Source organism: Salpingoeca rosetta, assembly GCF_000188695.1.
Source record: "Salpingoeca rosetta unplaced genomic scaffold supercont1.10, whole genome shotgun sequence".
Lineage (NCBI taxonomy): Eukaryota > Choanoflagellata > Craspedida > Salpingoecidae > Salpingoeca > Salpingoeca rosetta.
The window spans coordinates 334969-359303 of NW_004754924.1; the positions used below are offsets into that span (position 1 = coordinate 334969).

The 24335-nt window shown below is 56.4% G+C and overlaps 5 protein-coding genes across 5 annotated transcripts in view; 2 read left to right on the forward strand and 3 right to left on the reverse strand.

Moving 5' to 3' along the window:
• Positions 1 to 2019, forward strand: part of PTSG_04372 (GDP dissociation inhibitor 1) — a 5222-nt gene extending 3203 nt beyond the window's left edge. The window contains exons 9-11 of the mRNA XM_004994403.1: positions 704 to 1012; positions 1180 to 1261; positions 1544 to 2019. Of these exons, the coding sequence (XP_004994460.1) occupies positions 704 to 1012; positions 1180 to 1261; positions 1544 to 1584 (432 nt within the window). The 3' untranslated portion in view covers positions 1585 to 2019. The remainder of the gene's footprint in view (positions 1 to 703; positions 1013 to 1179; positions 1262 to 1543) is intronic.
• Positions 2020 to 2610: 591 nt separating this feature from the next.
• PTSG_04373 (cysteine-rich with EGF-like domain-containing protein 2) lies at positions 2611 to 5296 on the reverse strand (the record flags this gene model as incomplete). The annotated part of the gene is made up of 6 exons (XM_004994404.1): positions 2611 to 2697; positions 2954 to 3166; positions 3374 to 3508; positions 3939 to 4295; positions 4711 to 4828; positions 5058 to 5296. The coding sequence occupies 6 exons, from the start codon at positions 5294 to 5296 to the stop codon at positions 2611 to 2613; spliced, it is 1149 nt and encodes a 382-aa protein (XP_004994461.1).
• A 272-nt stretch (positions 5297 to 5568) lies between these two features.
• PTSG_04374 (uncharacterized protein) lies at positions 5569 to 7669 on the reverse strand. Its single transcript, XM_004994405.1, has one exon. The coding sequence runs from the start codon at positions 7575 to 7577 to the stop codon at positions 5622 to 5624; it is 1956 nt and encodes a 651-aa protein (XP_004994462.1). The 5' UTR covers positions 7578 to 7669; the 3' UTR covers positions 5569 to 5621.
• A 670-nt stretch (positions 7670 to 8339) lies between these two features.
• PTSG_04375 (uncharacterized protein) lies at positions 8340 to 20741 on the forward strand (the record flags this gene model as incomplete). Its single annotated transcript, XM_004994406.1, has 37 exons — positions 8340 to 8421; positions 8562 to 8626; positions 8760 to 8945; positions 9103 to 9521; positions 9861 to 9920; positions 10085 to 10148; positions 10309 to 10398; positions 10630 to 10717; positions 10955 to 11220; positions 11456 to 11623; positions 11883 to 11963; positions 12152 to 12262; positions 12446 to 12528; positions 12676 to 12768; positions 12906 to 12978; positions 13262 to 13345; positions 13570 to 13758; positions 14013 to 14213; positions 14437 to 14586; positions 14777 to 14830; positions 14969 to 15055; positions 15259 to 15515; positions 15743 to 15817; positions 16000 to 16066; positions 16271 to 16339; positions 16612 to 16740; positions 16987 to 17089; positions 17212 to 17276; positions 17476 to 17605; positions 17816 to 17894; positions 18118 to 18178; positions 18380 to 18478; positions 18656 to 18727; positions 18900 to 19374; positions 19509 to 19630; positions 19870 to 19895; positions 20149 to 20741. 37 exons carry the CDS (start codon positions 8340 to 8342, stop codon positions 20633 to 20635), a joined length of 5010 nt encoding a protein of 1669 aa, XP_004994463.1. The 3' UTR covers positions 20636 to 20741.
• A 257-nt stretch (positions 20742 to 20998) lies between these two features.
• On the reverse strand, positions 20999 to 24243 carry PTSG_04376 (uncharacterized protein). The gene is made up of 3 exons (XM_004994407.1): positions 23082 to 24243; positions 22507 to 22680; positions 20999 to 22246 (listed from the first exon to the last, which is right to left on the reverse strand). The coding sequence occupies exons 1-3, from the start codon at positions 24127 to 24129 to the stop codon at positions 21276 to 21278; spliced, it is 2193 nt and encodes a 730-aa protein (XP_004994464.1). The 5' UTR covers positions 24130 to 24243; the 3' UTR covers positions 20999 to 21275.
• Positions 24244 to 24335: the final 92 nt, after the last annotated feature.

Consider the following 24335-nt stretch of genomic DNA (forward strand, 5'->3'; position numbering starts at 1 on the left):
CCGAAGAACACCTCGCAGAACATCTGCAGTTGGTGTTGACAGAGGTGAGCAGAGGACGAACGACATGTGCGAGTGTTGCAGATACGGAGCCGCAGAGATAAAAAGTTGCCCAGACACACAAACAGACACATTCATAACACGCACACACATGCACACACGCACACACATGCGCACACACACGCACGAGTGCGAGGTTGTTCGGGTCCTGCTCGTAGGCGACGACCTCTGTGTCTTGCGAAGGAACGGCCAACGCAGTGCCAGGCTGTTGCTGCGGTTGGTGGTGGTGGGGTTGGTGCGGCGGCGATTGGTGGTGTTGGTGGTGTTGGTGGTGTTGCTGTTCCATGGCCATGGCATTTTGTGACCAGTGTTCAATAAGGGCCTCCATTATGTCATCTTTCGTCGCCTTGACCTTGACGGGAATACTTTTTGCCTACAAGGTGAAGACGTGGGAGGGAAGAGGGAGACGGTGAGTGAAGTGGATGGCTGAGTGGTTGCATGTGGATGCCTGTGTGTGTGTGTGTGTGTGTGTGCCATGGGGAAGTGGAAGCCAGGCCTCACACGTACCGTGGCATAGTCGTACAACACTTGTCTTCGAACTCTCCTCTTTGACAAGATGTAGCGAGGGTTGTCCGTGTGTTGAACAAGCGCCGTGATGGCAGCTGTCATGGGTGAGAGAGAGGGGGGGTAGGGTTTGAGGTGCGAGTGTGAGTCTGTGTGTGTGTGTGTTTGTGTGTGTGTGTGTGTGTGTGTGTGTGTGTGTGTGTGTGTGTGTGTGTGTGTGTGTGTGTGTGTGCGTGCGTGCGTGTGTGCACGCGGTTGCTTTCATCTCCGTCCCCTTGCAATGGCACGAAATGGCCACTCAACCATCTCTCACTCACCGCCAGGCAACCCCGAGGCCGAGCTTGAGGTTGCGTTCAAGACCATTGGCCCCGTCCTGGAGAAGTTTGTCTCCGTCGACGACATTCTTGTCCCAACAGACGACGGCGCAGACACAAACGTCTTCATCACAGAGGTGCGCTGGGAGCGAACGTGTAGTTTTGTGTGCTTGGGAGTGTGTGCTTGGGAGTGTGTAATTTTGTGTCTGTCTGTGTGTAGTTTTGTGTGTTGTTGTACAACGTGAGCGTGCTACTCACCGTGCTACCCACCACCAACCAAACCTGCCTCGTGTGCATGTGTCAGTCGTACGACGCCACGTCCCACTTTGAGACGACCTGCGTCGACGTCGCCAACGTCTACAAGCGCGCAACTGGCGAGGAGCTTGGTCAGTGGAGACCATGTGCTGCTGGTCGTCAATGTGTCGCTGCTGGCGGTTTCTCGTTTTGTTGTTGTGTTCACTTGCTGCCGCTGTGCCTTTGTCTTCCATCCACTCACCTCCTCCTCGTGTCCACAACCCCCTTCCCCTCTCCAATACCATGCCATGTGTGTATCGTGTTTGTGTGTATCGTATGTGTGTGTGTCGTGTTTGTGTGTGTCGTGTGTGTGTGTGTGTGTGTGTATCGTGTGTGTCGTGTGTGTCGTGTGTGTCGTGTGTGCGACGCACCAGATCTGGACAAGGCCCTCGAGACTGCCGAGGACGAGCAGTAGATGCAGTAGCTGTTGCAGATGCCCCGCGCCCGTGCTCACGCCAATGCTGCATGTGGACGTACTTGCGTTGTTGCTCGGTTGCTTGCTCACCTGCTGGTGGTGGTGATGTGCAAATCGTCCTGTGATACACGTCATGCCCTTGCCCCTACGACTGCCTCAGTCTACCATCATTGTCATGTCTTGTCACGTGCCGTGTGCTTTGGTCTTTGTTGCTGTTGTGGCCGCTGGTCTTTCTTGCCCGTTGCTTGTTCTCCTACATGGTTTGCTCTGCCACCACACAAACACATGCGTTGTTCCACACGTACACGTGTGTGCGTGTGTGTTTGTGTGCGCGCTGGCATGTTCTACGTGACCGTGATTTCCGTTGTGTTTTCACTGCTGTTTTTCTTTCGTGCTGTTTCATTGTCGACATGCATACATCGTGCAAAGCTCAAACCTTGATCACAAATGGCAGGCGGGGCAAGCAGTTGTGAGACAGAACCAGAGGAAACAGACAAGGCAAACGGGGAAGGGAAGAGAACAGAGAAGAGAAACTGTGTACAGCACAGACACACACAGACAAACACACACACAGACACAGACAAACACACACACACAGACACAGACACAGACACACACACACACACACACACACACACACACACACAGCGGCATTTTTCCTCTCCCCAGCTTATCAGTAGCTGGCCGCATGACCCGGGGATCTTAATGTACCTTTCACGCCACGGGAAAGCTAAGACCTACACCTCGTGAATACCGTCTTAAGAAAACGTGTTTAGAGGTGGGTAACTCATCACCCGGGACATCAATAGCTCAGAAGCTTGGCGAGTGAGGGGCTGCGTAAGCAACAGGTGAGTTGCGAGAGATTTCCCACCTGCTTCGCCAGTTCCATCGATGTGCATTCAAAGGTCTCTACCTAGACCCTCAGATTCGGGTTGCCCTATGCATACCCGGGCATTAGTCACTTACCCTACACAGACACAGACACACACACACACACACACACACACACACACACACAGCGGCATGTCACAGCTCGTCGTGGCCTGGCGATTTCTTATCATCTCCCTCTTGTTGCGCTTCCGAGTCGTTGTCGTCGACACATGCGCCATCAACCTGAAGGAAATCACGTGGGCATGACGGGCAGTGAGCGAGGAGGCATTGCGTTCCACCCACACCCACACCCACACACCCACACACCCACACACACACCCACACACACACCCACACACACACACACACACACACACACACACACACACACACACACACACACACACACCCCCACACACACACACACACCCACACACACCCACACACCCACACGCGCGCGCGCGCGCACAACGCAAACAAGCATGCGCACAGCACGTACCTCGCGTGTGCCCTGAGGGCAAGTACAGTCGAAGGAACCTTGAGTATTGGTGCAAACCTTATTCCCCTCCGCACACACGCTATCGCCTTGCTCCTCGCACTCGTCAACATCCGCGCAACCAGCACCATCGCCGCCCTTCATCCTGTAACCGGGAGCACACGCCCGGCAGGCGCCTGGCCCAGCACCGTCGCAGCCCGCGCTTGGATCGCACGCCTCGTGACACACACGGCACTCAGACCAGCCGGGCCCGTTACGACAGTACTTGCCCGTCTCGCAGACCTTCATTCCCTCGGCGCACTCATCGATATCCACGCAGGTGGCGGTGCTGTCGCCCTCCGTCTCCCTGCGGTGCCCGCGTGCACACTCGTGGCAGTCGGAGGCAGTTCCACCAGTGCACCCACGCATGCGATCACACGCAACGTGGCACGAGCGGCAGGTGTAGTTGCCCGGCGTGTTGTGGCAGTACTGGTCGCCTGCGCACTTGAACGTCCCGGCTGCACACTCGTCCACGTCCACACACCCGTTGCCTTCCTCGTACACATAGCCCTCGGCGCACTGCACGTACGAGAGGAGGGGGGGGGGCAAACAAGGTGCGCACGAGATGTGTGTGTGTGTGTGTGCATGTGCGTGCGTGTGTGGGTGTGTGTGTACATGTGTGTGTGAGTGTGTGTGTGTGAGTATGTGTGTGTACATGAATGTGTGTGTGTGAGTATGTGTGTACATGAATGTGTGTGTGTGAATGCAAGTGTCAATCGAGCAGACGAGGTGGGGTGCCACCATCAGTGGCGTGCTTGATGAGTAGCGCAAAAGCCAGATAGACAGGGAGCAAAGACACGCAAGTGCATACACGCACACGCACACACACACACACATCCTCATCATCATCATCATCATCATCATCATCATCATCACATGAACACACGCAACCACACATTATGCAGCACAAAACGACGTACAATCAGAATACACAATATGCACGCGATACCTTTGTGCAGGAGGAGGTGCCAGGGCCCGTGCAGGCTGTGCAAGCTGGGTTGCACTTGAGGCATGTGATGGCATTGGTTGTGGTGCTGCTGCTGTCCTCATCGCCGTTTGCTTCGTCCACGGCGTAGAAGCCCTTCTTGCACTTGTTGCAGCTCTTGCCCTTGTAGCCAGTGTGGCACGTGCACTTGCCGCTGCCGCTTGTGGTCCCTTCTCCCTTGCACCGCCCGTGTCCACTGCAAGGGTTCTCAGCGCCGCCAGGGCACGGCTTGCACTTGGGCCCGTACCGACCGTTCGGGCAGCATACGCGCAGCGCTTTCTCGCACACCATCTCTCGCAGCGTATCCTCCGCGTCGCCATCCTTGGTCACATCTCTACAACGTGTGTGTGTGTGTGTGAGTGAGTGAGTGTGTGTGTGTGTGTGTGTGAGTGTGAGTGAGTGAGTGAGTGAGTGAGTGAGTGTGTGTGTGAGTGAGTGAGTGAGTGTGTGTGTGTGTGTGTGTGTGAGTGAGTGAGTGTGTGTGTGTGTGTAAGTGTGTGTGTGTGTGTGTGAGTGAGTGAGTGTGTGTGTGTGTGAGTGTGTAAGTGTGTGTGTGAGTGAGTGAGTGTGTGTGTGTGTGTGTGTAAGTGTGTGTGTGAGTGAGTGAGTGTGTGAGTGAGTGAGTGTGCGAGTGTGCGAGTGTGCAAGGCGTAAACAGCAAACAGCAGTCAGTTGAGTCACCAGCGCGCACGCCAATGAACATCATAAACACGTACATACACATATGCACTAGGACGCACCTGTCATACCACCAGTCTTCAATGGTCTCCTCTGCCTGTTCCAGCTGCATATGGCAGCTGTGGTCTTTGGACGATTCACACGTGTCCTCCAGAATCTCCTGCAAGCGCGTCTCACTGCACAGAATGGCAATGCACGCCATACATGGGGGCAGGAGGAAGGTTACCGCGAGCGAACGTGGCGCAAACGCAAACAACAACAGCAGGAGCGAAAGGCAGCAGCGAAAGGCAGCAGCGAAAGGCAGCCGTGCAAGCAATGGGTGCCTCTTCTGCTTCTCCTTCCCTCCCTACCTCCTCCTCCCCTCGCCGCTCCCCCCCCCCCCCACAAACACCCACATGTGCCAACCTTGTGGCGTATGCGCCAAGGGACCTCTCCTCCCAGTCGGTGTTGCCACCGCCAAAGCCGTCCGCCTTTGTCCTGTCCATGCCCTTGACGAACCGCGACACGAGCGACTTGCACGTATGGCACTTTGCATCCGCTCGCACACCTTCAAGACCACACGCCAGCAACAGCGCCAACACCACCACTGCCGCGCCTCCAATCCTGCTCCTGCACCCTCTCCTCGGCATCATCACCATCACCATCGTCCCTGCTCGCAGTGTGTGCTGACGTGGCCACGTCCGGAAAATGCCAGAGCGTTTCGCTGCTTTTTGTTGTTTGTTTTGGGGGCAAGTGTTGCGTGTTTGTTGTGCTGTTGTGGATGAAGACAGCGTGCTCTCATGACAGGGCTGCTTTGCTTGTTCCTCTCCACGCTCTTCTATCTCCCTCCCCTGTCTCCCTACTTCCCGTACACCCTCCCATGCCCCCCCTCCCACCCGTCTCCCCATTTCACCCCTTTGCTCTTTGAATAAAGTATGTATGTATGTATGCACAACGCAAGCAGTGTTGATCCATCCATCATCTAATCATCTACAAGGCGTCTTGGTAGAGGGAAATGAGGTCTGTGTTTGGGTTGAGGGAGAGGCCCGTGAAGGGGCACCTGTTGTTGGCATCACGCACAGCTTGCACAGCACACGCGTAGCAGCACATCAGCCCAGCCGTCGGTACAACACACGGCGCACGCACGGGCTCTCGTTCACACAGCGCGCAGCGGTTCATGACAGCTGCCGCCTTGGACACCTCCGCTCGACACACGGTTGCATGCGGGCTGGGCATGCAGTCGTCATGCTCATCATGATGGTGTCCCTCATCAACATCGCCACCACCACCTCCTCCTCTTCCGCTGCTGTCGGACTGACCAGGGCCACTTCCCTCCGCCCCGCCATCATAACCGTCATCATCACCACCACCACCATCACCACCACCATCATCATCGTCATCACCATCGTCTGTGACGCCCAGTAGGGCGCCGAGGAACGAGGGCCGGCGGTCGTGGTGCTCGTCACCTCCATCGCCCAACGCAGCATCATCGCCGCCCCCTTCGTTTTGTTGCTGCTGGTCTTGTCGCTGTTGTAGCCAAGACACGATACGCGGGAGTGCACTGATGGCAAGCGACGGAAGAGCAGCAAACACGGTGGACGCCGCCATGGAGAGGAACTGGCGGGCCGGTGAAGATGACTGCAGCAGCTGTGCTCGCTGCTGCTCTGCAATCCACGCCTCTAGCTCTTGCCGCGACATTGTCGTGGCCACTGCAGAGGTGGCTGCGACGTCTGGCGATAGCGAGCTTGTTGTTGTTGTTGTTGCTGCTGTTGTTGTTGCTGCTGGTGCTGCTGTTGTTGTTGCGGTGGCTGCTGTGTCCATTCCCGTGAGTGACATCCTCGATGACTCCGACTCCGACCACGATGCAGTACTGGCCACGTGCGGGGGGCCGCCTTGGACAATGCTGGTGGTGGCTGCATCTGTGATGCCAGCAGAGAAGAGCATGGCGTCAACGGACGTGAAGGACCGCAGCTGAAGCCCCGAGGCCACGAGCGCCGCAAGCTCAACCGCATCCCGGATGCCTGCAAGCACTGGGGAGTCCTCTTCCCACGTGCGCAGCCACGCGCGAAATGCTGCAGCTGCAACGGCGGTGGCGCGGTCACCAGCGCGGTTGCACACGGAGTAGAGCGGTGACAACGCTCGCGCGGGCCACGCCGACATGAGGCGCGGAAGAGACGATGCCGCCACTGGAGCCAGCTCGGAGAACGGGTGTCGTTTCAAGCCAAGACACACCTCTTCTGGAAACGAGCCCATGTAAAGCACGGTTGCCACATCGGCAGCAAACAGGAGGAACGACGCATACTGGGAAGCAGACACGGCCGACTCGGCAACGCTGCCATCACGCACGCCACTGCCGAGGACGCGCCGCAGGGTGCTGGCCAGCAGCTGACGCAGTCGCGCACGCACCAGCCTGAGTAGCCTGGCTAATCTTGACAGGATTCGTGGTGCTGCGTTGGTCGAAGCAGATGTGGTGCCATCGGGCCGTATCCGCTCTGCTGTTGGAGACGACATGTTTGCTGCTGATTCCACGCCCTCCCCTTCCTCGTCCGCGTGGAGTTGGGCCACCACGAGGTCCCTCAGCCGGCGCAGCGCCCTGATCATGGCACCAATGCCACGAAGCAAGGCCCGCAGGGCAACAACCATCAGCGGCAAGCTCTCCTCAGCTCCTGGCTCTGCATGATGACGTGTTTGGTTGGACGACGAGGTTGGCTGATTTTCAACGCCAACCGCTGTTGCGGCAGCGTCCAGTGCTTGCGCGGTTTCCTCTGCCGCAGCCACTGTATCGATTGCCATTTGGACGAGGTGGGTCAGCGCAGGGTGCAGCAGCCGATGCAGTGCCTGTGCGTGGCCCACCATGCCAACAGAGACCCGCGTCGCCAGTCGTTCATGCCGCCGCACAGCAGCGTCCACCAACTCGCTCCGCCATCCACCACGACCGCTCCTCATCTTTGCTTCACTTCTTCTCCTTGCTTGCCCTCCTCAAGGCAAGTTTGCCTTGATGCTTTTTTTGGCGCCCTCAAAGTCAATTTTGCCTTTGCCGTTTTGTGTGCCGTTTCCCCTCTTCCCCTTTTCTTCTGCTTTTGCTTCTTCTGGCCAGCCCGCCCGCCAACTCGCGAACCAAAGAGTCTTTGGTGTGTTTGCTTGCTTGCTGCTGGGTTGCCCTTATTGTGATCCAAGTGCGCGGCCAAGCCACAGCACCTCAAGCCTCAAGGGTAAGTCTGCATGCACACGCGCGCGCACACGCTGCAGCACAAAGCCATTACTGCATGCTGCCTGAATGGTTGTTCAGTGAACCGAATCAAATCCATGTCACATCACAACACATCCATCCATCCATCCAATGATGACAAATTGAGGCGCGCTTTTTTGTGGTTTTCTGATGGGTCGCTTGGTCCTCGTCACAACACCACCACGCACTCGAGTTGTTCGTGTGTCGGTTACCGGGATCAACGCGGGTAGACAGAGAGAATGCGTGTGCTTTTACCTGCGGCAGACTTGAAGTAGATTCACATAACCAAGTGGACTCCGCACGCGCGCGAATCTGCGTGCACTCTGCCGTCATCACTCACGCACCTGCATGTTCATGTTGTTGTTGCTGTTGTGCCATCATCACAGGCCACAGTGAACGGCAAGCCGAAGGACTCACTGGGATTAGCCACGCACACACGCACGCATACGCACACGCACACGCACACGCACAGAAGCAGCATGCCTAGGACAACACCGTCACGAGGCAAGAAGCCCGTGCATGTGGACGAAGAGAAGCTTAAGCACATCCCATACACCAAAGGTAGGTTGGAGAAGCGTGCGTGTGTGTGTGTGTGTATGAGGGAGGGAGGCTGGCAGGATTAGGCAGGTGACTGTTGGACAACGTCAGCTTGTTTACTCGATGGTGCCGCTGACGTGTGCATTCACCTGCGTGTGTTACAGCGCGGGCCACGGCGCTCTTGGATGACATCTGCGCCACCAAAGAAGACGGCCGTGATATCATCGATGTACGTGTCCAGCAGTGTGTGTGTGTGTGTGGTGGGTGGTTGATCCGCTTCCTGCCTGCCCATCTATGCACTTGTGTCCGTGAAGCCACACCTCAACCAACGCCACTGTTTGTCGCTCATGTGCTTGACGCAGGTCTTCTACAAGCTACCGACAAAGAAGGAGTTGCCCGTGTACTACGATGTCATCTCCAAGCCAGTGGACATGGCCATGCTTCAGCAGCGTGTCAAGAAGGGTTGGTACACCAGCTTCAGTGATGTCTACGCACACCTCAAGCTCATGGTCCAGAATGCTTTTGAATTCAACGACCCAGCGTCAGAGGTGCGCGAACTATGCAAACACGTGTGTGTGTGTGCGTGAGTGAGTGAGTGAGTGAGTGTGTGTGTGTGCCTTCAAATCACTCTAACGTGGCTCCACTGTCCTGCTGTACCCTCCATGCAAACACACACACACACACACACCACGCGAACATGTGCAGGTGTACGCGGACGCTGTTATCCTGCAGCGGGCCATTGCGGCGGCTGTGTCTGCGTTGATCAAGGAGGGCGGGTCGCCAACAACCGCCGACAAAAAGCACCTCCCCGTGCCCGCAAACCCAAAGCCAACACCCACGCGCACAAGCTCGCGCCAACGCAAGCCGAAGCGCCTTGGCGCCGACGAAGTGTCGAGTCCAGGCAAGGCCCGCGCAGAGGCTGCTGCCCACAGCGCCGCACCCACGCCATCATCAGCTGAGCCATCGTCATCGTCATCATCATCATCATCAGCAGCAGCAACAGCAGCAGCGGCATTGAAGTCTGGCTCCGGCAGCACACGCGCCTCCAAGTCATCAACATCGTCGGCGTCAGCAGCTCAACCGTCGTCCCTTGCCAGCGAATTCGAATCTGTCATCAAGACTGTGTACGTGGTGCAGCCGGCGTGTGTGTATTTGTGTGTATTTGTGTGTATTTGTGTGTATTTGTGTGTCTTTTCGTGTGATTTGCAGTGTGCATCTGCGCGTGTGTGTATGTGTGCACATGGGTGCGCGCGTATTCTGCCTGCCTGCATATCCTTGTCCTTGTCTCTGTCTGTCTCTCTGTCTCTCTGTCTCTCTGTCTCTGTCTCTCTGTCTCTCTCTCTCTCTCTCTCTCTCTCTCTCTCTCTCTCTCTCTCTCTCTCTCTGACCGGAATGCATCCTGCTGCGTGTTGCTGCGCTGCAACCTCCCCCCTCGCGCACACACACACACTCTCTCTCTGCAGGACGTTGGCGCGAAAGGGCAACAGACGCCTTGCAGACATGTTCTTTGAGCTCCCAACAAAGTACGCGCTGTACTCTGTTTGTGTGCATGTGTGTGTGTGTGTGTGTGTGTGCGTGCGCTCTGTGTTGGTGCATATGAGTGTTTCTGTTTGCGCGCCTTGCTTGCCCTTCAATTTCGTTGCCGTCGTACTCACCCCGCACCACCCATGCACATATGTGTGAGCAGGAAGGACCTGCCGGAATATTACGAAGTAATCTCCAAACCAATGGACATCAACACAATCCAGGAGGTGTGTGGGTGCCCATGTGATCGTGTCATTGCTTGGTTTGTGCCGACCAAGACTTGTGCGCGCCACCCGCCATCACCCAGCTCACCACACACATACACACACACACTCTCTCTCTCCTTTTTTCTTGTTTTTCCTGTTCTTGTTCTTCCTGTTCTGTCAGCGCGTCCGCCGCGGGAAAGTGGCATCTCTGCAGCAGCTGCACGACCTCTTTGATCTCATGTTCGAGAACGCAAAGACATTCAACGAAGACGTGCGTGAATCCGTCTGCCCTGTGGCCCTGCGCTGTCATATTCGCACCTAATGACTCGTGTGCGTGCGTGTCTGTGTCTGTGTCTGTGTCTGTGTCTGTATGTGTGAGCTGGCTTGTAGTGCCTGACGCACACACGCGCAAGTGCCTTCTCGTCGTGTACTCTGCCTGACTTCACTTCCTATCTCACCACATGTCATACACAACACCCCAATATGCACACACGCCGCGCAGGACTCGCAAATCCACAAGGACGCGGTGTATCTGCAAGGCGTTGTGCAGCGCGCCATTGAGCGGCTGATTGCAAAGACGGAGCCAAAAGGTGCGAGAGTCAAGTGTCAGTGTGCTGCTTGCAAGTTTGCCGTTTCATCATTTTGGGTTTTTCGTTGGAAGTTGTTCGCTTCCACACACGTACACAAACGCATGCACTCACGCACATGCGCATTCACGCGCACGTGCACGTGCAAAACCACATCAACACACAACAAATGCATGCGAAAACTCAACCACGCCGCCAACACGTGCTGTGCACCATTGCCACGGCTGCGTGACGTTGCAGTCAAGCGGGAGGCGCGGACGAGCGAATCGCCGCCGAGCAAGCGCGCAAAGGCGGGTGAGGGCGACAAGAGCAAGGCCAAGACAAAGACGCCAGGGAAGGACAGGGAGAAGGACAGGGGGAAGGACAAGGACAAGGGGACCAGTAAGACGCCTGGCAAGGATAGGCCGAAAGGAAAGGAGACTGGTGGAAAGGCGTCGCTGAAGATTAAGCTCAAGACGCTAAGTGGCAAGCAGGCCGACAAGGACAAGCACACCCCAGACCTTAAGGTAGTGCCGCAGCTACGGCATGTGTGCCTGCCTGTGTTTGTGTGTGTGTGTGTGGGGGGGGGGTCTCATGTAGTAGCAGTGTCAGCACGCTGCCCGCTTCAATGCTCATTATGGCTCAATCTCAGCATTCACTCACTCACACTCACACACATACACTCACGCGTACCACCCCCAACACACACACACACACACACATCACACATGCACACACATGCACACACATGTACGTGTTCAGCTGAAGCTCAAGATGTCCAAGGGCAGAGGCAGCAGCAGCAGCAGCAGCAGCAGCGCGACGCCTGCGAAGTCCGCAAAGAAGCTGTCGACGCAAGACAAGTGCAAACTTGTTTATGACACCGTGCACGATGCAACATCCGACGATGATGAGAAGCGACAGCTCTCAGAGGTGCTGCTGCGCAAGGCGAAGGGGATCGGGAGGAGGAAAGGGATGGAGAGGGGTTGAATGTGGGATTGTCGGCGTGTGCAGTCTACATCATGTAACGTGCTTGAGTCCTTGTGTGTATTTGCGCGTGTGTCTGTGCGCGTATGTTTGGTGTTTAAGCCCATGCGTATGGTGTCTGGTTGCTTTTCTTCGTCAGCTGTTTACTTCGCCGCGTGTTGGCTCATTGCTCACACGTGCGGCACTGCACCCCTCTGCACCACAGATCTTCCTTGAGCTTCCGCCCAAGGACACGCCCATGTACTACGATACCATCTCAAAGCCAATCTGCCTGCTCGACATCAAGGTGTGCCACGGAGCAGTTCCGTGCTCGTGCTTGCGCCTCATCAAGCGTTGCCGTCGGCACGCGTGTGATTCTGACACTTTGGACACTTTGAAAGATTTTGACGTGTTGTCTGCTTGTCTTTGGTTGTAAGTGCCGCGATGACACACTGCTGACCACATTCCTATTACCCTGTGTTCATGCCACTGCAGTCGAAGCTCAAGGCACACAAGTACAAGACGCTTGACCAGTGCATTGCCGACTTCAAGCTCATGTTCGACAACGCAAAGGAGTACAACGAGCCCGGTTCAGACGTCTACGAGGTGCGTTGCATGCTCTGGGCGAATGCGTGTTTGCAAGTGTGGGTGTGGGTGCGGGTGCGGGTGCGTGTGCGGGTGTGTGTGTGTGCGGCCGGGGGGGGGTTGGGTTGGCTGATTGGTTGTTGCTTCCCTTGCTGTTCCTCACACACTGCCTCTCGCCTGTGCCTCGCCCCTCCACCAAATTAGGATGCGGAAGTACTGTGGAAGCTCGTGCAGAAGACAGCCAAATCGCTCCAATCGCCACCGCCGGACACACAAACGCCGCAGCGGTAAGCCCGCACTCGCACCACACCGACACCGCTCACGCTCACGCCAAACACATTCTCACTCAGCTCCACAAACATGTTTGTTCTTTCGCGCGCACACTCACACACTCACGCACTCACACACTCGCACACGTGCGTGTGCAATAACAGCCGCCCGTCTGAGAAGACAAAGACGCCCTCGACCTCAACCCCGGCAGCAGCATCAACGTCGGCATCCAAGGCTTCACACAGCCTTCCTCGAGAGTGAGTGCGTGCTGCACTGCTGTGGCGTGCTGGCTGCGCTGCTGATACTTGCAGTCGCATTGTGAGCGCTTATTCGCCATTCAAAACGCGTATATGCCTGTGCGCGCTCGTGTGCTCTTGTGCTCTTGTGCCTGCAGTGCGGATGCGTTGCGGGATGTTCTTGGGACAGGACAGCGGCCGGCAGAGAACAAGGGCCACACTGTCCGCAAGGTGAGCACGCCACCTCCATGCACCCGCACACGCGCACAAGCATGCGTACACAGGCGCGCGCACACATGTATCTCTATGCACACACACGCACGCACACACACACACACACACACACACACACACACACACACACACACACACACACACAAAGGCAACACACACACACGCGCGCAACGTCGTTGGGTATTCACAAGACCAGTCGCACAATGCATGGCGTCGTGCGTGTTCCGATTTCGCTCATTCGCTACCACCACGCCAACACGCCCTTGTTGCGCCTCTACAGTATTTGCTGGCGCGGCTGCTGCACCACACAAACGCCAACAGCGAACTGCTTGCAGACCCGTTTGTGGAACTGCCGAGTCGTGAGGTGGGTGATAATTATTGTGTGTCTCTATGTGTGTGTGTGTGTGTGTGTGTGTGTGTGTGTGTGTGTGTGTGTGTGTGTGTGTGTGTGTGCCATGGCGATAGTGCTCACTTCCCCGTTTGTTGTTCATGCTGATATACTTACTCGTTCACATACCCACGAACACCTGCTTGCACAACATGTTCCCTCTCCCCTTCTCACCGCCTCCTCCCACGCCTGCACTGCAGCTGTATGCGGACTACTACAACACCATCGCCGAGCCCGCCTGCCTAGCCGACGCCTACAAGATGATCACAGCGCACCGCACGTCCACGCAGGCCTCAGACGATGTCGAGTTTGTCAACTACGTGTGCCGCGTGTTCCTCAACGCGCAGGTGTACAACCAGGAGGGCACGGAGATTGTCGACGATGCAAAGGTGTGCGCTGCACGTGGCACGATGGTGTGCGCTCGGTTGAGGGTCACACGTCCGCCCGCCTACGGTTTAGACCACATTTGCTCACAAACTGGCAGTCACGAACATACACGCGCTTGCACTTTTTCACGCTCGTGCGTGCACAAAATGTTCACACGTACACACCTTAACACGCTCACACATTCACACGTACAGACATTAACACGCTCACACATTCATACGCGCATATTTATCCACACACACACACATACGCACAGGCGCTGCATGCGCGGTTCCAGCGCGACGCAAACGAGTGCTACGCGCCGGCCATCGCCGTGCAGTGTCCCGGGCTCAAGCCGCTGCCGCTGCTGTCTGTGATTGGACTGCAGATGCTGACGGCGTTGCGAAAGGCAAAGGCGCGCGGGAGGAAAGCGCTCACCGACGAGTTCTGGTCGCTGCCAGACCCCGTTGAGATTGAGGTTGGTGATCGCTGGCGAGTGGTGCGGGCGTGGATAGCGATGCTGGTGCAACCCGCTGGTGTTGATGCTGCAACGAGTTTCTTGTGTTTGTTCGTTGTTTGGTGAGAAGTCGTTTGCATCTTGTGTCTTCGTTTGCTAATGTCGAAGGACATGCTTTGCGCCCTCACCCCTCATCAACACCAACATCACTCCCTCACCAACCTCCACAACACAAACCATGCAGGATTACTACCGGCTGATCGAGAAGCCCATTGCGCTGTGCACCATCCACACTCGACTGCTTGGCTGCAAGTACGACACGCTTGCTGGTCTCGTTGACGACTTTAAGCTTCTCTTCCGCAACGCCCGCCTCTTCAACGAGCCCGGCACTCAGGTGACGCCATGGAAGGACAAGCCAGCGGAGGGGGGGGGGAAGGATCGCTGTGCTTTCAAGTAGTGGTGGTGGTGGCGGTGGTGGTGATTGTCGTGATAGCTTTGGTGGTGGTGCTGGTGGTTGACCTTGTGGTGTTCTGGCGCGTAACCTGGCTGTGGCGTATGTTGATGCTTGATTCCCCTTGGTTCAGGTGCTGAAGGACTCGCTTGAGCTTGAGAAGCTGTTTGTGCAACACCTGCACGAGGTGAGTCGCTCAATGCTGTTGTCACTCCTGCTTGGAACACCTGGAACCTTCGTGACACCCGCCATGCAAACACACGCACGCGCGCTCAAACATACAACCTCACGTTGACATGTGCTTGCTGTCCATATGTCATTGCAGGTGTGCACGTCGCACAACGTCGTGTCGCCAGCACTCAACTTCACCTACGAGTCCATGGTCGCCGAGTTTGAACAGGAGCAGGCAGACGTCAGTTGGTGCATGAGACAGGGACAGGCTGTGTGTGTGTGTGTGTGTGTGTGTGTGTACGTGCGTGTTCGTGTGTTCGTGTGTGTACGTGTATTTACGTGTGTGTGTACGTGTGTGCACGTGTGTGTACGTGTGTATATTTTCTCTCTGTCAAACCACTGAACCTCACGTCATCATCACCACCACCACCATCAAAACAACAGGTGCTGTCTGTGATGCCCGTGGAATCGCTGGAGGAGAGCGAGGTGGCAGAGGAGCTTGGCGAGGCAGCCATCCCCACCACCACTGCCGGTGCTGCTGGCAAAGCGGCAGAGGAGGACAATGACAAGAAGAACGAAGAAGATGAGGCAACGGCAACGGAGGCGAAGGCGAAGGAGGGGAGTGGTGGTGACAGTGCAAGTGTCACCGTGAGCGCGGGGAAGACTGTCAAAGCCAACGACTACGTCCTCGTCTACAACCAGTTCGTTTCCTTGCATACGTCTTTGTTTATGTATGTGTGTGTGTGTAAGTGTGCGTGCGTAAATGTGTGTGTGCGTGTGTGCGTGTGCGTAAGTGTGTGTGTATGCGCGTTTTTGGGGGTGACCGCAAACACACGTGCATGTGTGCGTCTGCCCTTTCTCACCCTTTTATGGTTGTGTGTGTGTGTGTGTGTGTGTGTGTGTGTATGTGTGCGTGTGTGTTGATTAGGAGCAAGCCGTCAGCGCCGCACGTCGCGTTGGTGGAGAAAGTGTGGAAGGACAAGGACGGCAACACCTTTGTCAAGTGCGTTTTTTCTTGATGTTCTCACACACGGTTCCACGCTGCATGTGTGTGTGTGTGTGTGGCGCGCGCACACCCCCCCCCCACTCACTCACACACGTCGACAAATCAACAAACAAACTCACACAAGTGCGTGCATTCACATGTTTGTATACTCTTACCCCTTGTGTTCAACCTGGGTGCAGCGTGACATACTTCTATCGGCCCGAGGAAACCTTCCACGTCCCCACGCGCACATTCTTTGAGAACGAGGTGCGTGCGTGCATTGTTGCGTGCCTGCGTCTTGCATGCACAGGAAGTGGGCATGCACTGTGCCCCTTGAGTCAACATTTTGCAACAGCGTGCCTGCCTGCGCTGTACCCAAGAAAATGCTGATGATGGTCGTGACGTGTGTACATGTTTCTCTGTGTTCATGTGCGTGCGGACATATATGCATACATGTGTGCATGGTATCAGGTTCTCGTTGCGCCCGATCGCTATGTGCATCCTCTGCGACACGTTTTGCGAAAGTGCCTCGTCCTTTACGTACGTGTGAATATGCGTCTGCTGTGCGCAATTGAGTGTGTGTGTGTGTGTGTGTGTGTGCATGTGATCGCGCGGAAACCGCTCTGTGCTCCTGTCATCGATCATTGACCCATGAACACCCAAACACACGAACACATTTCCTGTTTGACTCTCGCGTCGACGCACTTTCAGTGCCCACTCATCACACTTGTGCACATCCACGACACGTACGCGCGGCAACATCATCACCAACACCAACACCACCATCACCACCCTCCATGATGCGTTGCCAGGTTCGCGACTTTGCGAAGAACGACGTGCACGGGTTTTCGCCCAAGGACGTCTTCCTTGTCGAGTCGCGGTACAGTCCAAACGCAAAGAGCATCAAGCCCATCAAGCTGTGGAACAAGCCACAGCACCCGGTAGGTCGCCTCTTGGGGGAGGGGGGTGGTGTTGCCCTGTGGTCTGTGGTCTGTTGGCCTGTTGGTCTGTTGGCCTGTTGGTCTGTGTACTAGTTGCGCCTCAAACTACAGTATCATATCAGTTAACACGATAAATGCTGTTGTGCTTCCGCACTAACCACTGCCTCAACACACACACACACACACACACGCACGCACACGCACACACACACACACACTCTCTCTCTCTCTCTTTCATACACACAGGAGTTTTTGACGCCGCGGAAGCCGATTCCGCTGTCTTCTATTCCGAAAGTCAAGTCCATCTTCTTCGACGAGTACCAGGCACAACAGGAGGCCCGGCCGCGACGTAAGCAACACTCTGACACATGTGTGCTCGCCTCCTCATACACGCTTCACACACGCGCGCCCAACACACACATGCACGCACTGCGCTCACATTGCCCCTCACGTGCTGTTGCCAATGTGTAGTTGACTTGGATGAGCGAAACGTGCAGCTTGAATCGCAGCCCGACCCGGCGCAGACGTTCTACAAGGTGCGCATGATCTGTGACGCATGTCGCTGCAATGAGGGCAAGCACGTGCTCCTCTCCGTGACAGCCAACCACCGCTTTCGCATCATCACATGCACGCACACACCCCGCTCATTGTCTCGCCCCTCATATCCACCGTCCTACGTACCTGTCCTCCCCTGTCCCTGTTCCTTTGCCCAACCACCACCACCACCACCGCTAGACGTTTTATCTCTCTGAGCGGCGGTTGGATATTGATGACTTTGTGTATGTGGAGAGGCGGAACGACAATATTGCCGTCTTCCGCATCCTGTCCATCTGGACTGACCAGCACCACGAGCCAACATTCGAAGGTTCGCTTGTTCAAGAAGAAGAAGGAGGAGGAGGAGGAGAAGAAGTTGTGCTGTGCTTTCCTGCCCTGTGGTATGCAATCCTGGGCATACTGTCATGTCTATTGTAGTGCTTCCTGCAGCCTTCTCAGCGCTGCTGCTGCCACTGCTTTGATTTCTTCCATTCCAAACTCACACGTCATCATCACCATGATGTTTCCCTGGGCGGCGCAGGAGAACGGTTCCGCATTCCGGCCAACACCATCCTCACAAAGCCGCACGCCTTTTACAACCATGAACTCCTCAGAAGCGAGTGCGTATTGGCACCTTCGCACACACGCACGCACGCACGCACGCACACGCACACACACGCACACACACACACACACACGCACACACACGCACACACACACACACACAAACATACATACACACGTTCTCGTCCCTTTGCGATCATTCTGTGTTCTTACAATCCCTTGTCTCGCCTCGAGCGCCATCTCACCACAAGCTCGCTCGTGCCATTATCGCATCAACAGCGCGACAGAGGAAATCAGTGCTGTGCGCATCATCGGCAAGTGTTGCGTCTTCAACAAGAAGGTCCGAGTGCGTGTGTGCATGTGAATCAATTTATGTACGTATGTGTGTGCATTTGTCAATCTGTACAGATCTTCCAACCCACATTCAAAAAGCACTTCCTCGACAATGCCCACCCTCGTTTCCCCTTTCTCTTCCGCTTCCTTTTGTCAATGTCTCACTCCCACCCATCCCCCACCCCTTTTCTTTGTTGGTGCGGTGCAGGACTACCAGCACCATGTTTCGCTCCCCGTGAGCTCTTCCGACACGTATCTGTGCCACGCAGATTACGAGGAGGCCACAGCTGCCATCACCCCTCAGCAGGTGACCCACTCGCGTTTAAACACGCACTCTCGCGCACACGCACGCGCACGCGCCTGTGTCTGTTGGTGTCAGTGTCATCTCATTGAGCCATCTCTACCGTACCCACAACATGAATTGTATCGCTCTCACACTTACACAACTGCACGCGCACGCACACACATGCCCGCGTGGTTCCAGGGAGCGCCGACGTACTCGCTTGAGACATTGGAGGAGTATGCGAAACCGTCACAGCCCATCGTGTTGATGAAGGTGTGTGTGTGTGTGTGTGTGGGTGTGGGTGTGGGTGTGGGTGTGTGTGTGTGTGTGTGTGTGGGTGGGTGTGGTTGCGCGCGTGTGCGTATTGTGCATGGCTTGCACTCGTGCTTGGCATTATACTTGAGTTACTCACACCCACCTTCACACGCGGCTCACGTCGTGGCAGATGCCAAAGCAAGGTGGACCGCGTGTTGTGGTGAAGCCGCCCGCTGCCGAGGCAGAGGATGAAGGCGCATCAGCGGCGGCAGCAGCGGAAGAGGAGGCGGAAGCGAGAGGAGTGAAGCGTCGTGCCGAGCGAGAGGAGGAAGCGAGCGCAGCACGTGCATCAGCAGAGCGGGACGCGGCGTCGCCGCGCGTCAAGGGAGGCAGCGCCCGCGCGGCAGGCGAAGCGGACACATCGTCCACTATGGGTGATGATGCTGAAGATGAGGAGGAGGCGGACGAAGAAGGAGAAGAGGAGGGAGGGGAGGACGAGAGTCCACAGGCCAAGCGTGCTAAGCGTGACAGCCAGGTTTCTGGCTGGAGGCCACTGCCTCCACAAAGTCCGCTCGGCAAGGCGAAGGAAGCGCGCGAATCAAGCAAGCCGTTCACCTCGCAGGCCACGAAATATGTCATCTCAGGCTATGGCCTCTTCAGCAGAGGTTGGTGTGTGTGTGTGTGTGTGTGTGTGTGTGTGCGAAATTGCTTGCCGCCTTGCTCGTTTTCTCTGCCGAGCCCGTGTACTCAATCAACGTTTGCATGCAACCCTCCACATGCGTGTGCGCGCGCTTACCAGAGGAGCGGCGGCGCGTGCGGTCTGTGGATCCGACAATCCGTCTCCGCACATCAGACATCACACGCGCGTGGAATGCCCTGTCAGATGCAGACCGCGACGCCTTCAACCACCGCGCAGCTGTGGTACGTGTCGTCTTGGGTGACTTTCGCCTTATGCAATGGCCCGTCACTGTCTGATATGTATGCTTTGTTGTGTCTGTTTCCCTCTTCATGACCGCCTCTGTCTGCCCGCCTGCCCGTTCGTTTCTGTACATCTGTGTCTGTCTCTCTGCCTTTGCGTATTGATGCCGGCTTCATGAGAACCAACCTCACACATCCCATCTCTTTCATTCTCCCCACCCTGTATGTCTGCTGTTGAGCAGAACCTGCAACGAAGAGAAGCCAAACGGTAGGCTGCACAATAACCCTCCTTGCTTTTTCTGCCTGTGAACATGCTGGCCCGTGTCCTTATCCCCCTCCCCAAGTTGCTGCTGTGCTGCTGTGCCCGAGCACACATCTACGCGTAGACACATGCGTGATCCTTTCCATTCCCACTCCCGCTTCCCCGCCTTCAAACGCTCCTCACTTACGCTCTGCTCTGACTGCCTGACACGCCACATCCGTTTCATTGCATGTGCGCCGCGTTCTTGTGTCTCAACCAGCGGAACCAGCACTCCGCAGCGGCCGGCAACGCCCTCGCACCCGCTCGCACAGGAACACACAGCCGCACACCAGGCCCAGCAGCAACAAGAACAGCACGAACAGCAGCAACAGCAGAAGCATCAGCAGCAACAACAAGAGCTGCAGCAGCGACAAGCCGCGATGGCCGCGTCGTCTGTGCTGCAGCGCGTGTATGGGGATGCTGGTCGGCCCTCGCACGAACCGCCCGCTGCAGGTGTTGCATACTCAAAGGAGTACGTGTCGCACTTGCAGTCGCCGCAGGATGAGGGAACAACAGCTGCTGCAGCCAGTGGTGGTGCTGGCAATGGTAGCACGCCCATGCGTGGGTATGGCATGAACGGGGCCGTTCAAGAACACGACCACATCCCACCGGAGGCAAGGCCAGATATGAACAAAGTGGTTGAGCTCTTCTCGGTCATGTCACAGCTCTTTCACGAAGGCAAGGATCCCACGACTGCCTGGTCGTGAAGCAGGCAATAGCGCGCCCTGTTTTTCTTTTTACAGCTGAACTCCCATATGTCTCTCTGTGTGTGTGTGTGTGTGTGTGTGTGTGTGTGTGTGTGTGTGTGTGTGTGTGTGTATGTGTGTGTGTGTTGGCCCCTTCCCTTTCCCTTTCCTTTTTCTTTGTTCGTTGTACTGGACATTGCTTGTGTTGCTTTTGTCCGTGTTGGAGCGCAACCGCGTCCTCTTCCTTCGTCGTCTTTCTCTGCTGTACAAATAATGGATTGTGGCCGTGTGTGTGTGTGTGACTTGACCACCTCAGAAACTAGCGCGCCAAGTGCTGTTCGTTCCTTGGGTGTTCGTTCCATGTGCCTTGTGAGGCCACGTTGGCTGTTTTGTTGGATTGGTGTTTACTCAGTCAGTCTGCAGGAATTTCAACTCAATGAACACAACTCAACCAATCATGACCAAGTCGCTCCTCACTCAACACATCATCGCTCAGCCACCACCTCTCGCAAGCACAACGAAGGGAAACACAGTCATGCAATTGCACAATCACCGAGAACATGCATGTTCATGGAACCCACATGGCCAATACCTCCGTGCTCACCATGGCACGCACCACACACACACACATGAACACCCCTCAGTTCTCATTCATCCTTGTTCAGTGTTCACCCTCTTCCTTGCTCAAGCAAAGGAAGTCTGACGTTTGACGAATGGGCTTGACGGGAATGATGCGGCGAGCAATGCGATGAGAGGAGCTGTCTGCTGCTGTCTCGTCCTCAGTGGTGTTGACCTGCTGCTTTGTTGCCGCTGCGGTGGTGCTGGACGGCTCTGCTGTTGTTGCGTTGACGACAGGGCGTGTGTTTGCGCTGGGCGCTGCCATGGCAACAGGTGCCTTTTCCGTCTTGGCCACACACGCATCGCTGCGCTCCGCGCTGAACGACGTCACGGTGCGGAAGGGGTCGGATGTCTTCTTGTCCTTGGGCGCTGTTGTTGCAGCGGGAGCAGCAAGGGCTGGTGATGCAGTATCGTTGAGCTTCATCCACACGGGTGCCTGCCAGGGGTCGTTGCATGGGCTCGTGCTGTGGGACAGCGCAACGTGGCTGCTGCTGCTGCTACCCTGTGTAGCAGATGCTGCTGGCTCGTGGCTCTCAAAGGTCTCCCACTGCGACAGGTTGATGGCCTTCTCCACATCGCGCTGCTCCTGCTGGTTCATTGCTGTCACCTCTTGCTCGTGTGTCATGAGAGATTCTGCGAGCGCACGTGCGAGGTCGGGATCCTCGCTGTCCACACCACCAGCAACACCAGCAACGCCGATGGGCACGGGGCTCTGTGTTGTGGCGGGTGCGCTGACGGATGTGGCAAGCGGCGTGGCGCGCGTGCTTGTGGCCGCTGTCGTCACGGATGTGGACATTGGCGAGGGCGTTGGTGTTGCCGACGACATGCGAGCAGGCGTGCCAGAGCGGCCACCAATTGGAAGTGGGCTGGCGGTGGTGTCACGCGCGCCGGTGACGAATGTGGGCGTGTAGCGGTCCGTGGCTGCTGATGATGTCGCGCTTGGGGAAGTAGTGCGCATCATGGGGCTGGCGCAACGGCTGCTGGGCAGCGAGCAAGGCTGGACAACATCCTTGGCTATTGGTTTGAGGTGAGGGGGGTGGGACAGGTGGATTGAGAAACAAGGGATGGGTGGATTCGCGTGAGTTGGGAGTTGGGAATGCAGCGATACGAGGCAGCGTGTGGCTGAGCATGTGAAGCTGTGATGCAGAAGAGCAGCTCGGCAGTGTGTTTGAGCAACTCTGTCTTTGCGATTGTGCGTGTGTGTGAGAATGTGTGTGAGAATGTGTGTGTGTGGGGGGGGGGGATCATTGAGCGGCCATTCGAAAGGTGCTCACCGATGCTGGAGTCCATGCCACGCTCCAAGAGTTCTGTGAGGGTCTTAGTTTGGGGCTCTGAGTCCTCTTCCTCAAGTAGGTCTTGCTCAAGGCCCCACGCCTGCGCTCCGGGCGCTGTTGTCTTGCGCGTTTCGTTGAAGAGCGACAGCTCTGCCATGGACGGGCGCTGAGCCACTGTTGACAGACAGGTGCATGGAGGAAACGTGTGTTTGGGAAGAGAAGGAATGCGTGGCGGTTGGGCAGATTTGGGTGAGTAACGAAGATGGCATGGCCAAGCAAGGGGGCGTGCTTGACTGCGATGCACCAACGATTTACATGAAGCAGAAATGGCGCGGTCGAACGAGTGCATTTGCACGCACACGCACATGCGCATACGTATCAAGTACATGTGCAGACACACACACACACGCACACACACACACGCACACAAACACACACACAAACACACACACACACACAAACACACACCAACACAAACACACAAACACACACACACATTAACAAACACACACAAACACACACAAACAAACACACACACACACAAACACACACACACACACGTAGCTTGTACTCACGCTTTGGGTGTGCCGGGCGGGCGAGCTGCTGGTGGAACGCCTCGCGTTTCTCGTAGAGCGTGTGGAGATCCTCGGCAGCAGAGTCGTTGAAGAAGTTGACCCACACATCGCGGTGCGCAGCCATCTTGCAGCGCAGGGTCACGTGTGACTTTGGCCCCAGGGTGAGGCGGAACACGTTGTCGGGGAGGGAGGGCAGGATCTGCGCAGTGACCTCGGAGAGAGCGCGTGGTGGCACGGCGAGCGTCTCTGAGCTGAGCTTGGAGACGGTGAGGACAACGACGTTGCCAAAGATGGACAGGCGCAGCGGCTGGTGCTTGCTGATCTTGCTGAGGGTCTTGCACTTGTGCTTGAAGACGACCTCGCTGCGGATCACGGGGCCTGCCTCTGTGACGACGTCCGGGGTGATGCCGCGGAACTGCTTGGAGGATGGCACGACCAGGCGCTTTGTGATGCACTCCTGTGCAACGAGGAGCCTGGAGTTGGTGGAGAAGTCCTCTGCGGTGGCGACGGCGGCGCTGATGCGCTTGCGCAGCTGGAGCAGGTCCTCGCGTGCGCGGTCGCCCTCGGGGAGGAAGCGGGCAATGTCCCAGAGGAACTCCGTGATGTGGGTCATGGTGTACCAGATGGCGTTGACGCAGTTGACGGCGCGCAGGGCGTTGTTGAGGATGGCGTTTGTGGACTCGCCGCGCTTGATGGACTTGGTGGTGGTGATGACGTGGGCGTTGTACTTGATGGCGGCGATGATGCTGACGTGCGGGCCTGCCAGCGTCTGCAGGGCCTGCTTGTAGTCCTGCTCGCTGGCAAGGAGGATGCCAACGACGACGGGGTGCGAGGCCTGCTGCCCGCCCTTGTGGCTGAGGCTCTTGTACACCTTCTCGGCCCACTCGCCGGAGCGGGAGATGTACTGGATCTTGGTGGCGTGCTCGAGACCGAGCAGGTTTCCTTGGCAGAGCTTGCGCATGAGACGGGTGGCTTTTGCCGTATGGGCACACACGTTCATGAGCTGGCGAACAGCCTCACTGTACGAAGACACGCCTTGCTGCGACATGGTTGGCTTGGGGGAGGGGGGACGGGGGAGGGTGTGTGAGGGTGTTGCTGGTTCTTGTTGGTTTTGCTGGTTGCACTTGCTGACTGGTCTTTTTGCTGGTTGCACTTGCTGACTGGTCTCGTTGCTCGCCTTGTTGTTGGTGTTGTTGTTGTTGTTGTTGTTGTTGTTGTTGTTGTTGTTGTTGTTGTTGTTGTTGTTGTTGTTGT

Excerpts from the sequence above, each read along its gene's own strand:
- PTSG_04376 (XM_004994407.1), bottom strand. The coding sequence starts at position 24,129 with ATGTCGCAGCAAGGCGTGTCTTCGTACAGTGAGGCTGTTCGCCAGCTC. Across the intron at positions 22,681-23,081 it reads CCGCCCGGCACACCCAAAGC|TGGCTCAGCGCCCGTCCATG; the intron begins GTGAGTACAAGC and ends GTCTGTCAACAG. Across the intron at positions 22,247-22,506 it reads TGGCATGGACTCCAGCATCG|CCAAGGATGTTGTCCAGCCT; the intron begins GTGAGCACCTTT and ends TCAAACCAATAG.
- PTSG_04374 (XM_004994405.1), bottom strand. The coding sequence starts at position 7,577 with ATGAGGAGCGGTCGTGGTGGATGGCGGAGCGAGTTGGTGGACGCTGCT.